The sequence below is a fragment of the Xyrauchen texanus genome, chromosome 40 (genome assembly GCF_025860055.1).
Source record: "Xyrauchen texanus isolate HMW12.3.18 chromosome 40, RBS_HiC_50CHRs, whole genome shotgun sequence".
Taxonomy (NCBI): Eukaryota; Metazoa; Chordata; class Actinopteri; order Cypriniformes; family Catostomidae; genus Xyrauchen; species Xyrauchen texanus.
In genome coordinates, this window is record NC_068315.1 from 20,388,455 (window position 1) to 20,403,694 (window position 15,240).

Genomic DNA, 15,240 nt, shown 5'->3' on the forward strand with positions numbered 1-15,240 from the left:
AAATCTTCTCAAGTCTATTCAAAATATAAATTAAACTTGGAAATAAAGTTTTAGGATTTTGCAGGTGCGATTCACCGAAAAGGGCTAAATAGTTGATCAACTGTTGCACACACTGTGTGAGTCTTGCAACACTTAGTGTGTAGTCTCCAATTCAGCTGATGAAAACACACTGAGTGATCATGAGGAAGGAGCGGCGGCACAGCCATCGACCAGGAAAATAAAAAAAATAGCACTCCATGTCAAAAAGGTTGCCGAACCCTGACATGTATTAATTGCCAAAGCCTTGATCGGCCAACTAACAATGGACAATTGCATCCTTGTGAACTTCTGCAGTTAATCCAGGATGAACTTCAAAGACATTAGTCATTAATCATATATGAAGGTAAATTTGTGCCTAAATGATTTGCATGCGCAGAGTAGGTTTGTGAAAGCCTAAATCAAATCAAGCGTAAACATAAATTGCATGCGCACAGAATGTTTTGTAAAGGTGTAAGCAGTACCGCCGCTCCCTATAAGCATACTACGCAGTCTGTGTAGGGCACCAACTCTAGGGGGGTACTATCTTATCCTAGGAGGGCACCAGAAAGTCCACTGGCTGCCCTTACTCGAACGTTATACATTATTCAAGGACTCGAAAGCGGAATTTGCGGAACACAGATGATCACATCACGTGAAAAACAAATTTTTTCTAATCAATGGCCTTTAAAACATACTTAGTTTACTATTTTTAAATCATGACTAACACTAAACACAAACTAATATTGCCATTTAATCATGCTGTTTAGCCAGTGTGGTTTCTCCCAAGGTTATTTTTCTCCATTAACCAACATCTTATGGAGTTTTGTGTTCCTTTCCGCAGTCACTTTCGTCTTGCTCACTGGGGCTCTAAATTCAATTATTATTTACTTGTTTATTATTATACACAATTTACAATCATATTTTAATCAAACTACACAATGATCACTCTGACTTGTGGATAAAACCGTTTCATTTTCTGTTAATGCATGATTTTCTGTAAAGCTGCTTTGAAACGATGGGTGTTGTGAAAAGTGCTATACAAATAAAAATGACTTCACTTTTCAATTGAGCACAAGAACAAAGCCTTGGCAGTTAGTGCACAAGTTATTTTTATAAAACTACTTTTATGATAGTTTTATGGTGAAATGTTGTCTTTTATGAGAGATATATATATATATATATATATATATATATATATATAAAAATCACAACACAATTTTGTTTTATGTAAAAATAAATAAATAAAAAGCAGCAATTTGGAAATTCAGAATAATGTCATTTTGTGTTTCATTTAGGAAATACTGGATTGGAATGACATTAAGGTGGGTAAATGATGCTCAAATTTTCATTTTTGGATAAACTATAACTAAGTTTTTCAACATTGTGATTACCTGTAATCACTGCATTTTGCAATTTATTTGTTACAATTTTCACTCAATGAGATAATAACATGAGATGTGTTTTGGTCCTATGCAAACCAGGCCACGTTCACATGATCAATGATGAGCACAATTTGGAGGTTGCATTTTCCCCCTTTAAGATTACATTTTTACTCCACTGACACGGTTTAGGGTTGGGGCATAAGGTTAATAAAAATATGCATTATTGTTGACTGTACTGTATCATTTACAACTAAAGACAACTCACTCTTGGAGCTACTCTGTGGACATTTAACCCAGAAACTCACACAAGCCCATTCGTTGAACAACACTTCCACCTTGGCCACTAGGGGCAGTGATTTGAAATTATGTAAGCACAGAGCTAAAGAGCATTAAACCTACTGTTGCTGAATTTACAGTACTGCCAATAGGACAGGTCAGTCCTGTATGGACGGACTGACAGACTTTAGGAATTCAACAGTAGTAACATGTACAATTTTGAGAAAGTTCACTGCTCTACCAGCAAACTGACCGAGGGACTTACAAAGCTGCGCTGTTCCTCCCTCAAACCAACACTACATGAGTTTCCTCACTGACCTCCATCTTCCTAATTTCGTCCCGATTTACAGTATATACCCACGATGGAGATTAAATTAATTGGTGTGTGTTGTCCTTTCAGGTGCTCTCTGCAGGCAATCCCCAGTTCACTCAACCAGCTGTCAAGGTGAGACAGTTTTACATGTTGAAGCTCCAATGCCCTTGTCCAATTTCACTTTGCAGTGAATCTGGGCTGAACATGCCAATCCTCATATTACCGAACAAATTAAATCAGCGAACTGGGAGGAGAAAGGGGGGAGATCCTGTCAGACGCACAACAGCCTCTCCTCCCAGCCTGTCAGGAGATCAGGGCACTCTAGGAAGAGCTTCGTTAATTGGTTTAGGATATAAAGTGTTTCTGACAAGCACCCAAAGACAGAGAAACTGCCGAGAATGATCTCAGGAGGAGCCCTGGAAAAGTTCAGGTAATGAAGCTAATACTTCAGCAGCGGGTCTTTTCACAGAAGCTTTTCAGTGCATCATTTTAGGCTCGCCACAGCACTCTGCCAGTCATAAGAATGTCTCTCCAATCAGCAAAAACAAATTGTAGTCTTGCTTCAGGAAGAATGTGTGTTACAGCAAGTTACAGACATAAATACAGATACCTTGGCATCATCTAAATTCCTGTACTTCAATTCCATGCACACAATTAGGTGGAGAACTTCTTGACTGTTGATGAATTATATTCGTAAGCAGTATATTCCCAAACATATTACATTGGCTATGCTGATATTGTCCTTTGACCCGTGTGTTCCTTAATTTAACCTTTAATTTAAGTGTGTTTAATTTAAGACTTGCTAACAACAACCAGAAAATTTACTTGGTACAATTTTCCATGATGAATTGGTACTGCAACTTACACTTAGCTCCTTTAGCCACTTAGTCATTTGAAACATTACTTTTCGCATACTGTGTAGCATGGAAGTACAGTATGCATATTCCAATGCAAGGTTGGCTGTGAATCAGCTCAACTGTTCTCGCCATTTCATGGCACTCCTTCAAATGACTTTTATGTTGTTGCTTGTAATGCATCACAGAACATCACCTTGAAAACTTTTGCCATTAATTTGTAACAGCAGAAAATAATGGTCGCTTAAATGCATGAAAATTCTGCTGATCAGCAAAAACAACCCCAATTCAAATCCTGTAGAGAAGCGTTAAATGACATTTTCTTCGGTTCATGGTATGATCTTTGAGATTGAGTTTAAGACTCACACAGGATGTTGTAATTTGTCTAGTGTGTTAATGTTTGTGGTTTATAGGTGACACTTCCGCCATGTCAGCTTAGCATTTACTATCCACATATTTTATCGCAAGCTTGCAGCTGTCAGCTCATAAATGGTACGCAAAGTCACAATCTGTAGGCACTTAAAATTTCTCTTATTTTGATATTGTATTTCACACTAATGACTAAAAAGCATCTGTTGAACTTTCTGGATGAATTCAAAAGCAATTGGACTGGGCAAATAACCTTGCCTAAAACCAACTCCATCTGACTTTTGCCAGAATTACAGACACTCTTCGATGACTTGTATAATTGTATATGCCCATTATAAACATCCTTCATAGTTTCATAGCTTCCAATCAAAACAATTGCCAAATCCTCAAAACACCATCTCAGTCCCTATATAGAATCAAAGGCACCATGGTTAAAAGTGAAGTTTGTTATTTCTATGGCACCAATAAAATTGCCAAAATAACTAGGCAAAATTTATCAAGACAAACTTTGATATTGGTTTGATAAAGCCTTGACGTAATGTTTTGATTGCTATACAGAAATTTCAATAAGGCAAACATCCAGCTATCTAGCTCGAATGACAGACTGTCAGGTCAAACACAGTCACAAAGTCCATCAGTTAAACTGTCAGACAGTCAGATAGATAAAGAAAAGCATGAAAATGAGTGAGGGGATTAAACGTATATGCCACGTACAGCATATTAAAAGGCCTTGTGTGGGTTTGTTTCCATTTGAATTTTTGCAGTTTAATAGTTTTGGCCACTTTGAACATTCGGTCATTCCGAAAACCATAAGAAAAGATAGAGCGCACTACAACAGAACAGTCTGAAGGTCTGTGCTTTGTTTGGTGGATGTAGTTTATCAGCTAATCAGTTACTGCCCTATTAGATGCAGCATAACGTCACATCGTTGCTGGGATACCAGAAATTCATTATTGCCATCTGGTGTACACTAAATGTAACGTGTCTGCTGCTTCATTCAGTCCAACCTAACCACTATGGTGTAATGATCTAGAACAAAATCAAGAGAGTTATGGCACTAACCAAGTGTATATTTTAGAACTACAATACTACTTTCTCACTAGAAATATAATAAAAATAATTAAAACATTTATTCACAAATTAGCCATCAGCTGCCTCTTTTCTGCCTTTTATTTTTTCTTCAGCTCAACTGGCTCAACAATTGTGGAACCACATGAACAGGATTATGGGATTTTTTCTATGCTTTATCACGTGAAGGCATTTTAGTAGACAGGTTGTGATGTGCATTCATCCCTTCCTACCTCTGTATACAGCCAAGGACGATTTTCTCTCCACGTTGCTTGCAGAAGGAATGGTCGTTTGTTTGTCCTCCATATGTCTGCCAATCACAGCTCTCCCTGAGGGGCTCCATCAGTCAGTTTGCCCACATCCTCCTAACAGTCTAGACATCAACACTGGGACGGTGGAGGGCAGGGAGCATCTAAGCCACAGTGAGGACCTGACACCTCTCACATTGATAGTTAAATAATCACAGCTTTTTCATTTTCAGACAATGCCGTTGCACGTCAGCACCAGGACTGTTTGGTGGCAAAGGACCTCAAAAGGAGGGAGCGCACAGACCCTGGCTGATGTTAGAAAGAGGTCTGGAGAAAGATTAGAGGAAAAGGGATAAGCACCTGTGCTGTGATGTGCAAGTGTACAGGCTGAAGATATAGTTTATAGGATTGGAGCCAGCACTGACAGCATACGTAACTCAAAGATGGCACCCAGTGAGATATACTGACAGGGAGTAATAAAGCAGGCCTGACCCAAACACTACTCTACAGTGTGCTCTCACTCTGGTCCTCTCGTATACTTCAGACAATCAGGCACAGACAAGGGTAATCTTTCTGAAAGAGTCCTTCAATCAACCACCCACAGACACACGCAAACACATCAAACCGTACACTTGGGTAACACATCCACAGACAGCACAGTTAGAGCTGCCATTCCAATGAAAACAATATGGTACTATCCTTACATTTCTGAAAAAGAGCATTTTATTAAAACAAAATGCATATTTACACTGCAGAGATAACTATCCTTAGGTAGGCACAATGTTTTGTACCTTTACAAAATAGAGGGGAATGTATACAAAATGGTTTTAGGTGTATCATTTTGATCCTGTACAAATGTATTGGGAAGCTGCCCTAAAAAAGCAAAGTTCAAAAGCTGGTACTTAAGGAACATATTACATCCATCTTATTTGCTATGGATAACAGACAATCAGCTAAATATAGAGCTACTCCCATTTTAAGGCTGATAGGTCTTTGCGTTTCCAGAGTATTTTTCAAAAGAAAAAAATGACGCTTGAGTATTTTATTTGACAGTAACACACGACAGCTTGAAATGACACAAACCTGTAAAAAAGTATACCATAATTAGGGGATGCATTGATATTTTTAAATGTACAAATTAAAACATTTAACTTAAAAAAAGACATACTGACATATATCAACATTCTGACCATTGGACGAACACTGGAACAACGGGTGTTGATTTTTGTAAATTAGATGACTAAATTTAAAAGATAGACCTAAGGCTGCCATCAGTCAGAGAGAAATAGAGGTTGCATAAAGAAAATGAGAAGCTTTATGGGAGTTGCGTAAAATCTGTTGTGGAGCCCAGGATAATGATGTGGAAACTGTTTCCTTAAAGGCTGTCTTGTACATCACACTTCTTCACCAACAATCAAGACAGTCTCAACCAAAAGAACATCCTTAGCTCATCAGTTTAACTGGCTTCTTAAGTATCAATTCATAATTTTTTTAAATTAGAGTTTGCACATTGTATCATCCCTTTAAAATGGCTCTACATGTTAACTCAAACCAAAATGCTTAGTCTAGTTTTTTTGTCTTTTTTAAACAAAAAACAGATTTTGACCCTGACATTCAAGCAGTCACGTTCACAGTATTGCATTTCTCTGAGACAAAAATCTGCGGGGGTCCTCCTTGTGGTGTTCTTTACATGCCTGTCTACAACCATGGATGCCAGGCAGGGTCCATGCGGCAGAGGTTGTCCAGGCTGTTGGCTGCCGCCACTAGCGTGTTCACTTTACTCTCTCCACCCTCAAACTGGGCCAAGTTGTGGAGGCGGGTCATGATGGCTGTCACAGCTTTCTGGACCAGAGACACCAGCTGCTGGCTGTCCATGTTCTCAGGCTGTCCAGCTGGGGACAGAGGCATGGATGTGTCTTCCTGAGTTTTCTTATGCCAGGCAATGATCTCGTCTCGAAGAACTGCTTTCAAGATGCCATCAACCTGAGAGAGGACATGTAGATTGGCAGGTTAAAAGTGTTAGGGATATATATATATATATATATATATATAGCAACAAGTGTCATTTGGATGAAAGAGCAGATAGAATAACCACAAATGCCATCACTGTTCATTATTCTTATTCTTTAAAGTCTACCTTGAAGTTTGGCTGAGCAAAGCAGCGTGCCACTGCTATCATAGATGCCGTGAGGGGTCCGGATACTCCGATGGTGGTCAGGAACTCGGAGATGTTGGGCGTCAGTCTGAAGGGTACAGGCCGGTTGGCATCCAGATCACCAGTGGCATCATTGATATCGAAGCGAAAGTATGACACATTGAGCTTTCCTGTGTCCTGTTGAGGAAAGTGCACATTAGGATGGAGTTTTCAACTTGTTTTAATGCAGGACCAAGATGTTACATTGAACATGAATTGACCCAAAACTTTGTTTGTTTTTTAAATAAAAAAAATTATTTATATTTCCATTAACTTTATTCATAGGCTAAATAAGACTTTTTTAGTTTTTACATTGTTTTTGTGGTCAGTACAAGCCATGTTTGTCCTTGTTGTGAACAGGTTTTATTAATAGTTTTCAAGGATGGCATGCAACCTGTCCATGTTCTACCAAATGGCAGACTGGACGCATTACCTTTGACGTCAACAAAAATAAATATGGGATGCATTTCCTACTTTAAGTTCATAAACGTATTTTGCTGCCTATATTCTATTATATGTTTGGTGGCATATTAATTAGGGCTGTGAATCAATCACATTTTTTAACTGACTAATTGCACAGTATTACTAGTATTACATAGTAAACTAGTATTTTCTCTGGCTGCCGTTCAGTCCCAACTACCTCGCTGCAGCTTACTGAACATCCAGGTCCTTCTCATTCTCTATCGTGCACAAGCTGGGTCTTGCTCAGGTGGTTTCGCTTTTGAAACTGGTTCAGTTGAAAGTGTGTGACCGTTTTTGGGCAATGTGAAGAGGTATGACTGCTTGGCCGTATCTCTCGCATGCCTGGTTCACTGATTGCAGATGAAGTCTCCATTCTCTGTAAACTAAATCTGCTATCGTGTTTATTATGTTTCAAGTGTAATTAATAAATGTGCACTGCTCCACACAATTAGTTTTAGTGCTAGGATGTGCAGTTGAGTCCAGCGCGTACCTCCTGAAAATGTATATGTAATTTTTGCCACAGAAGGTGGGGAAAACGTTTGTGAATTTTCGCCCATTGTAGAAAGGTGCCTGGGTTTGATCCTAATCCTAACCATACATGGAGTGTGTAAGGCTGAGTAGCCAGCCTGGAACAACTCGAGACACCTTTCTCCCATTGAGTGAAGTTTCAGGAAGTAAAAAAAACCAAAAGTGCATTAATTGCTTTAATTGTTTTGAAAGCATTAAACAAAAAATATTAAATCAGAAAGGAACGTCTTAAATTTCCCAGCCCTAATATTAACAGCTGTATGTTACATGGTTTTCCCTGCTGTCCGTGACATTTTTGGGTTACGACCCAGCAGTTGAGAACCAGTGGTCACAAATACTCTTTAATACACACATATTTCATAGCATGTCAAACTCAAAATATGACCATACTATCCGGAAACTACAATCTGTAGACTTCTAGCGCATGTATCAGAAACTTTCAGAGAGTGGATATCAAGTGGCGCCAAGTTGTTCGTTTCCTTCCAGTGAAAGAAAGCAGATCAAATTTGGGAAAAGAGCCTGTTTGCTCATGTGGGACTCGGTGGACCAACATCAGACAACAGCAAATCTATAGCCCTCTGGAAAACTGGATAGTGTTGTAGACATCCAACCACAAAAATGTGAGGATGTATATTGATCCACCACCTAGTGCGGCCTGTGTCTGCATTTCAACATATGAACAAATACAATCCTCCATTTGCCTTCTGATGCCCTTGACATCGAGCACACAAATCATCTCGAGTGCAGCTATACCCCAGAGGTTACATGTTCAATGCCAGTGAAGTATTACAGAGATAAGACGCAAATGTGAAAGACTGTGTGTGTATTCTCGAGGTGGCCAGAGGATAGATGCGTTACCTTGTTATGCAGAGCATAGTTTGAAAATTGTTTAACTAAAGAATTTTCCATGAGTGTTAAGATTATACATTTTACGAGCCTGATATTTCCAGTTTTTTCGATAACAATGGGAATGCTGTAATATGCTGTAATTTCAAAAAGAATACATTCCAATTTAATCCAAGCAAAAAACCCTCAAGTGTAAATGTTAGACCTCTGAGCACCCTATATAGGCTCAATCTCAGCCAAACTCAATATCTAAAGTCAAATGAAAAGCTACTCTGGAAATGATAAGCAAAGGAAATGTTTGATGGTTTTGTGTGTGTGTGTGTGTGTGTGTGTGTGTGTGTGTGTGTGTGTGTGTGTGTGTGTGTGTGTGTGTGTGTGTGAGAGTGAGAGAGACAGAGAGAGAGGTAAAGACAGCACATATTTGCTTGTCCTCTCTGTCTGCTGTGGTAATCTCCCAGTGCCTAATGAGATCTGTAGAGAGGAACCGGCAGCAAGGGGGCTTACTACACCCACTTAGCTGCCCATTCCTCCTCCTGTCAGAAAACTGCAGATTAGTATCAGGGGATGGGGTGCCTGCTTGACAATAATTTCTAATAAAGACTTTCAAATGCACTTTACGGACCCACACGGACCCCATCCTGAAGACTGCAGAGCATCTTAAACAATATAGGAAAAACAAGCATACACAGAACGAGAGGGCCCATCAAAATCTGTAGCCTGTACATATACAGCTACTGTAGACATTCAAATGTATTTGGTTTAATGAGAAAACAGATAATCTGTAAATAATAATAATCCCTATTATGTATCAGCTTTCAGAGGCTAAATGCCTTGTTTTACCATTTTATTTTTTCTATGAGTCAAAAAAGCAGAGAGAGCTTAATTTTAATGTTCAGCTCAAGCAAGGAAGTAGATATCTTTTCTAATGTCAGATGGGAAATTATCTACAATTGTAGAGCAATACTTAAGCCAATTGCTGAAGGGCCCCATCAGTCACAGATACTTCAGAGAAGTCAATTAATCAAAGCAGACATTTCAAAAGGTAATTATACTTGGAGGCCCCCATATATTATTTAAAGCCAAAGGTAGCCCCTGTGCCAAAGACTTCACACACTTGCTTTACTGTATGATGACCCAACAAACTGCTTTGGATTTATTGGACACATGAAATGTTAAGTGTCAGGTATGAGATTAGTTCTATGACAGAGTAATTCATCAGTTACCTGTGCAATCTGCAGCATTTCTGGGTTGAGGCGGTTCAGATGCAGCATGAACTCGGCCAGGCCGATTAGTGCAAGCTGGATGGTGAACATTTTGCGGAAGGTCCAGTAGTCTGTGGCATTGGGAAATGTGTGCAGTGCCCACTCCTTCAACATGCTGCGAGGAACCATGTTCCCCTGGACCTCCTTCAGAATGTCCCGCAGAACCTAAAACATGGGCGAAAAGTTAATAATATTTTAAAATAAAAAATAGTATTGGTTGAAATTTTCCATTTCCAAAGGTTCCATTTGTTAACATTAGTAAAATGCATCAGGTATCATGAACAAACATTTAATATATTGGTTACATAATTTTTTATCTTAATAAGAGCACCTTTTATGGTTTTTCAAATATTACCTTTAGTGTGTTATTTAGCTGTTTGTGAATGTTAAAAAAAGTGCACGACAAATGGAGTTATTGACTCCCAAAAGAACTAACCGATTCTGAACACCTGAAATGAGTCGTTAGTAATTCCAGACTTAGTTCTTGTACTAACCTACCAAACTGGGGTAACAAAAAACCCACCTCTGCATTTGCTTCTCACAAACAACTTTGACCTGCCCTCAAACACTAAACTAAGCGGTAGTCTAATCACAACAGACTGGGACATCTGACCAATCAGATCAGAGTAGGCTCTCTGAAAGGAGTTTAGAATGAATCCTTTAGAACGGATCATTGAACGAGTCATTTTTGACACTGGGAAAAAAAAAGGTAATGCTGCAATTTAAATTATAAGCAAATGAAAGTGTTTTTTGCACTTGGATGCATGCAAATCTATTGTTTGAAACCTTTAAAACTAAATTAAGCATGTTTAAAAACATAATAGGTGCTCTTTAATGTTAGTTAATAAAAATACAATTGTTCGTTGTTAGTTCATAGTGCACTAACAAATACAACTTTTGATTTAAACAACGTATAAATATGTGCTAAATAATTAAGTACCGTAACATTAATAAAAGCTTAATTAATGTTCATTGTTAGTTCATGTTATCTAATGTTAACAAATGGAACCTTATTGTACAGTGTTTTCTTCACCGAGTAGCACTAATGAGGCACATTTCACAAAAACATGTCGAAGTCAAATTTTATCTGACAATAAAAAGAAAAACAAGATATTTAGCATGAAGCCAGTTTTAATTAACATATATTTTATAGTTTTTCTGTTTTTGCATTGTTCAACAGTCTACTAGAATGCGCATATTTTTTCATTTAAATCAGAATAAATATAAGGCAATACAAAGAAATTCCACTATAATTTATAAATACTTGTACAATTAAATATTTTGTTATTTTTTTCACAGTACAGAAATTAGAATGAGACTATTTGCGCAATCATTTTAATATAATTTTTTTTTTTTGATTCATCCAGTTAATCCAGACTAATTTTAACTAATACACTTCTATTTCTTCAATACCTGATGGCTGGCTTGGGTCCCTCTGGCCTGAATGGTCGCTAGCCTGTCATAATAGCGGGAGATGGGGTTGTCGTGCTCAATGCCCTTCTTTGCACAACGCTGCTTGTAGATCTCCACCAGAGACAGAGATGATGGGTTGTCCTCCACTAACCGCATTTGAGGAGACACTGCCACCACCCTTGGGACTGGAAATAAGAGAAAAGGTTTAAAGATGCACTGCACTGATATCTAAAAAGCTGCATGTTAACCAGCAATCAAACAGCTATTACATTTACATTTATGCATTTGGCAGACGCTTTTATCCAAAGCGACTTACAGTGCACTTATTGCAGGGACAATCCCCCTGAGCAACCTGGAGTTAAGTGCCTTGCTCAAGGACACAATGGTGGTGGCCGTGGGGTTCGAACCAGCAACCTTCTGATTAACAGTTATGTGCTTTAGCCAACTACGCCACCACCACACTATTAGCTACAGTATGAACTTTACATTTCTTTTCTAATTCTGATCCACAATTCTGACCATTTTCCTTGAAAGCCGTCATAGAGATGCTACTGTTTTTTGGCTGAAATCTAACCTCCCTCTTAAAATACCTCTGAGTGTTTTCACAGACCTGTACGCCTGTTTATAAAATCATTCAATTTACCTAGTTTTCGGTCATTTTATTTTTAAACTAGACAAATCGACAGCTGAGACAGGCCACAAAAGGGGAGTTGCACCTCTCAAGGGACACCAGGGCATTTCAGGGGAGCAGTGGAGAATTGTGATAAATTCACCAAGTAAAATCAAAAGATATATACAATAACAATGTATTGTAAAGATAAATTAATTGACTTAAAGACCATTGTCAAGCTTAATACAGTAGCTCTATGGCATTATAATACTGTTAAATGTCGAGAGCACATATATATCATGCGAGCGTGCATCTGTACAGGTTGAGCGAGCACGAATCTCATAGCTCACACGCAGATTTCTTTTCTATGTAATCTCCCTGCTCTCACTCAGAGTGTGTGTGAGCTCAAAATCTGTCTTGTGCACATGCAAATTGATTATAAAGACATATAGCTTTGCCTTTGTTCATTCATACAAATATTCTGCCGCTGAAGACATGTTATATCGAGGCAGAAACAAATACCAGAGTTTGAGAAATCAAATCGCCATTTGGCCAGTAACTTTTATAGGAAATGCAGTATAATACATGGAGGGTCAAATATTCTGATGCTCGCTGATGTGAAGAGACGCGACTAAATCAAATGACAAACTGTCAACTAACATCTGTTGTGACTCACGTCTTCCGTCACCTCAGTGGAAAACATAGCTGCAGAAGTTTAGGATACAGAAAATCTAAAAATTTGGAACAAAATCTCGACATTCAATGTGATATCGTGTTGACGTGTCATGTGTTTGTGTTTGCTTTACATATAGATGAAGACTGGCAATTCAAATTTATCACAAATATATAGTAATCCCATTGTCATAAAGACAAACAGGTAGGCTATATTTAATAAAAAATAATGAAAATGCAGTTTCATATTATTAACAGAAATATTTATTGCCATTAATGATGAATTAGTGTATGACGCATTGCTGAATGAGTCAGTCCGACTGAATTTAAAGTGATAGTTCAGCCAGAAAGAACAATTCTCTCATAATTTACTCACCCTCATGCATCCCAGATGTGTATGACTTACTTTCTTCTGCAGAACACAAATGTTCTAAAAAACGATTTTTAGAAGAATATTTCAGCTCTGTAGGTCCAGCCAATGCAAGTGAATGGGTGCCGACATTTTTAAGCTCCAAAATCCATATAAAGGCAGCATAAAAGTAATCCATATGACTCCAGAGGTTAAACCCATGTGTTCAGACACAATATGATAGGTGTGGGTGAGAGATCAATAATTAAGTAATTTTTTATCATAAATTCTCCTTCTTGCCCAGCAGGTGGCAATATGCACAAAGAATATGAATCACCAAAAACAGGAGAAGAAAACAGAAAGTGAAGAAAAAGGACTTAAATATTGATCGATTACTCACACACACCTATCATACCGCTTCAGACGATATGGATTTAACCAACCGAGTCATCTGGAGTAAATTTATTGTGCCCTTATGTGCATTTTGGAGCTTCAAAATTTTGGCACCCATTCATTTGGAGCTACAGAGATGAAAATTTCTTCTAAAAATCTTCGCTTCTGTTCAGCTGATGAAATGAAAGTCATACATATCTGGGATGGCAGGATGGTAAATGATGAAAGAACTTTCATTTTTGGGTGAACTTACATTTTAAGGTTATTGATCATCATTGCTGAACTATTATGAATTTTGCTAATATAGCACTAGGGGACAATACCTGTAGGCTCTTGGTGTTTTTAGGGGAAGACAAACATACAACAGAGCTTGCCACATCTACACCAATACGTGACAAAAATACAAGAATGTAAATATAAAAATCCATGATGTTATGTAACCAATAAAAAATATATATAATATATATATTTAATTAATCTTTTTCATAAACTCAACCCTTTTCACAGAAAAGAAAACGAAGAGAAAAACTAACATGTGCCACCCTTGATCTTTGCTCTGAGAGAAATTCATCTTTAAAGTGTCCATCACCAGAAAGACAATTTAAATCTGCCACCCTCCATCTCCACAGGGACAACAGCAACCTAATTTTTTATTCATTTGGCTCCTGTACCCTCTCCTTCCTCTTCTGTTAACACTACACAGGCTCCACTCTTCTGCAACTTTTCTGCTCAATCTCATCTCTTTCTCTTATCCTCTATTCTCAATCTCCCCCAATCTGGCTGAGAGCAACCAGGCCATTCAGTCTGGAACTGAGAGCAAACAGACAGCATTCAAACGGCACTACAACAAACCAATACTGAAAATCAATGAGGTCAGATCTGAATATATACATGGCACAATTCTAAAAAGGTGCTTGAGATGTGACTGATATTTTACTAATATAAAGCATTTTAAAATACACTACCACTCAAAGGTTTGGACCCACCAACACATTATTATTTGTGAAATCATCATCATCATCATCATCAGGTATTAAATAATGAAAAAGGTGCATGGGAATTATAAAATATATAAAATGTAAAGACATTCAAACCCAAGCACAATTTTTTGCCTTTCGTCTATAGGTGAGCTTCAATGGGTGCAGTGCAAGATTTTGAAATTAATACTGAAATTATTTTGATATTTTTTGGGGAAAAATGCTTTAGTTCAATAAATAAAAATGCCATGAACAAGGCCATTTTCCATTTGATATATACTTAATTCAATATCTGGAGCTAGCACCTAAACCAGGCTTTCTCATTTGCACCCTCCAACTGACAATGCAAGCTCCGCCCTTCCTTTAGATCAAAAGGTTTTTAAGATCATGAGAAATACAAATTCAGTCAAGTGTGTCCACTATTTTGACTGGTAGGGTGTGATTTATAATTCAAATTTCATAATTTGAAAGTTTATCTCAGTTCATCTATCAATCAAGTGGAACGTCCTGTCCCGAAAAGACATGAAATGACCTGTGGTCATATCGGGGGAAGGGAAGACTTCTGGTGTGATGTGGAGTGACTGCAGTACCTGTAAAGAAGAGGTGTCTCTTTGTGGTCTCTTTCCTCTTTTCCAGGCAGGGGTTGAGTAGCCTTAAGAGCTGTAGCACACGCTCCTCTCTGCGGGACTCTGTCAGACATGCGTCATTCATCACCAAGTACGGATAGATCTTCCCGTTGTGCCCACGGATGTAAAGACGACGAGCAGCTGTGTTGTGCTTTTGAACAATCTCCACCCTGGGCATGAACCTTAGGAGTGAGAGGAAAAGGCAGATAGAGAGAGATTGGGATAAGTGATGACGTAATCACAGAGAATAAAGGTCTCAGCCAGTGTCCGAAATTAAAGGCAAGTTTATACTTCTTCATCGAACCAATGCCATAGGCTGGTGAATCTGCTTTGTTCCAAAATGCTAATGTATTGAGAGAAAATGTCTTCATTTCTAAATT

General features: G+C 38.2%; 1 protein-coding gene across 1 annotated transcript in view; it reads right to left on the minus strand.

The window, feature by feature from the left end:
* Nucleotides 1–5,284: 5,284 nt before the first annotated feature.
* Nucleotides 5,285–15,240, minus strand: part of LOC127633316 (transformation/transcription domain-associated protein-like) — an 85,989-nt gene continuing 76,033 nt past the window's right edge. The window contains exons 66-70 of the mRNA XM_052112349.1: nt 14,825–15,042; nt 11,234–11,418; nt 9,782–9,985; nt 6,666–6,860; nt 5,285–6,511 (exon numbers count right to left, since the gene is read on the minus strand). Coding sequence (XP_051968309.1) covers nt 6,227–6,511; nt 6,666–6,860; nt 9,782–9,985; nt 11,234–11,418; nt 14,825–15,042 — 1,087 coding nt within the window. The 3' untranslated portion in view covers nt 5,285–6,226. The remainder of the gene's footprint in view (nt 6,512–6,665; nt 6,861–9,781; nt 9,986–11,233; nt 11,419–14,824; nt 15,043–15,240) is intronic.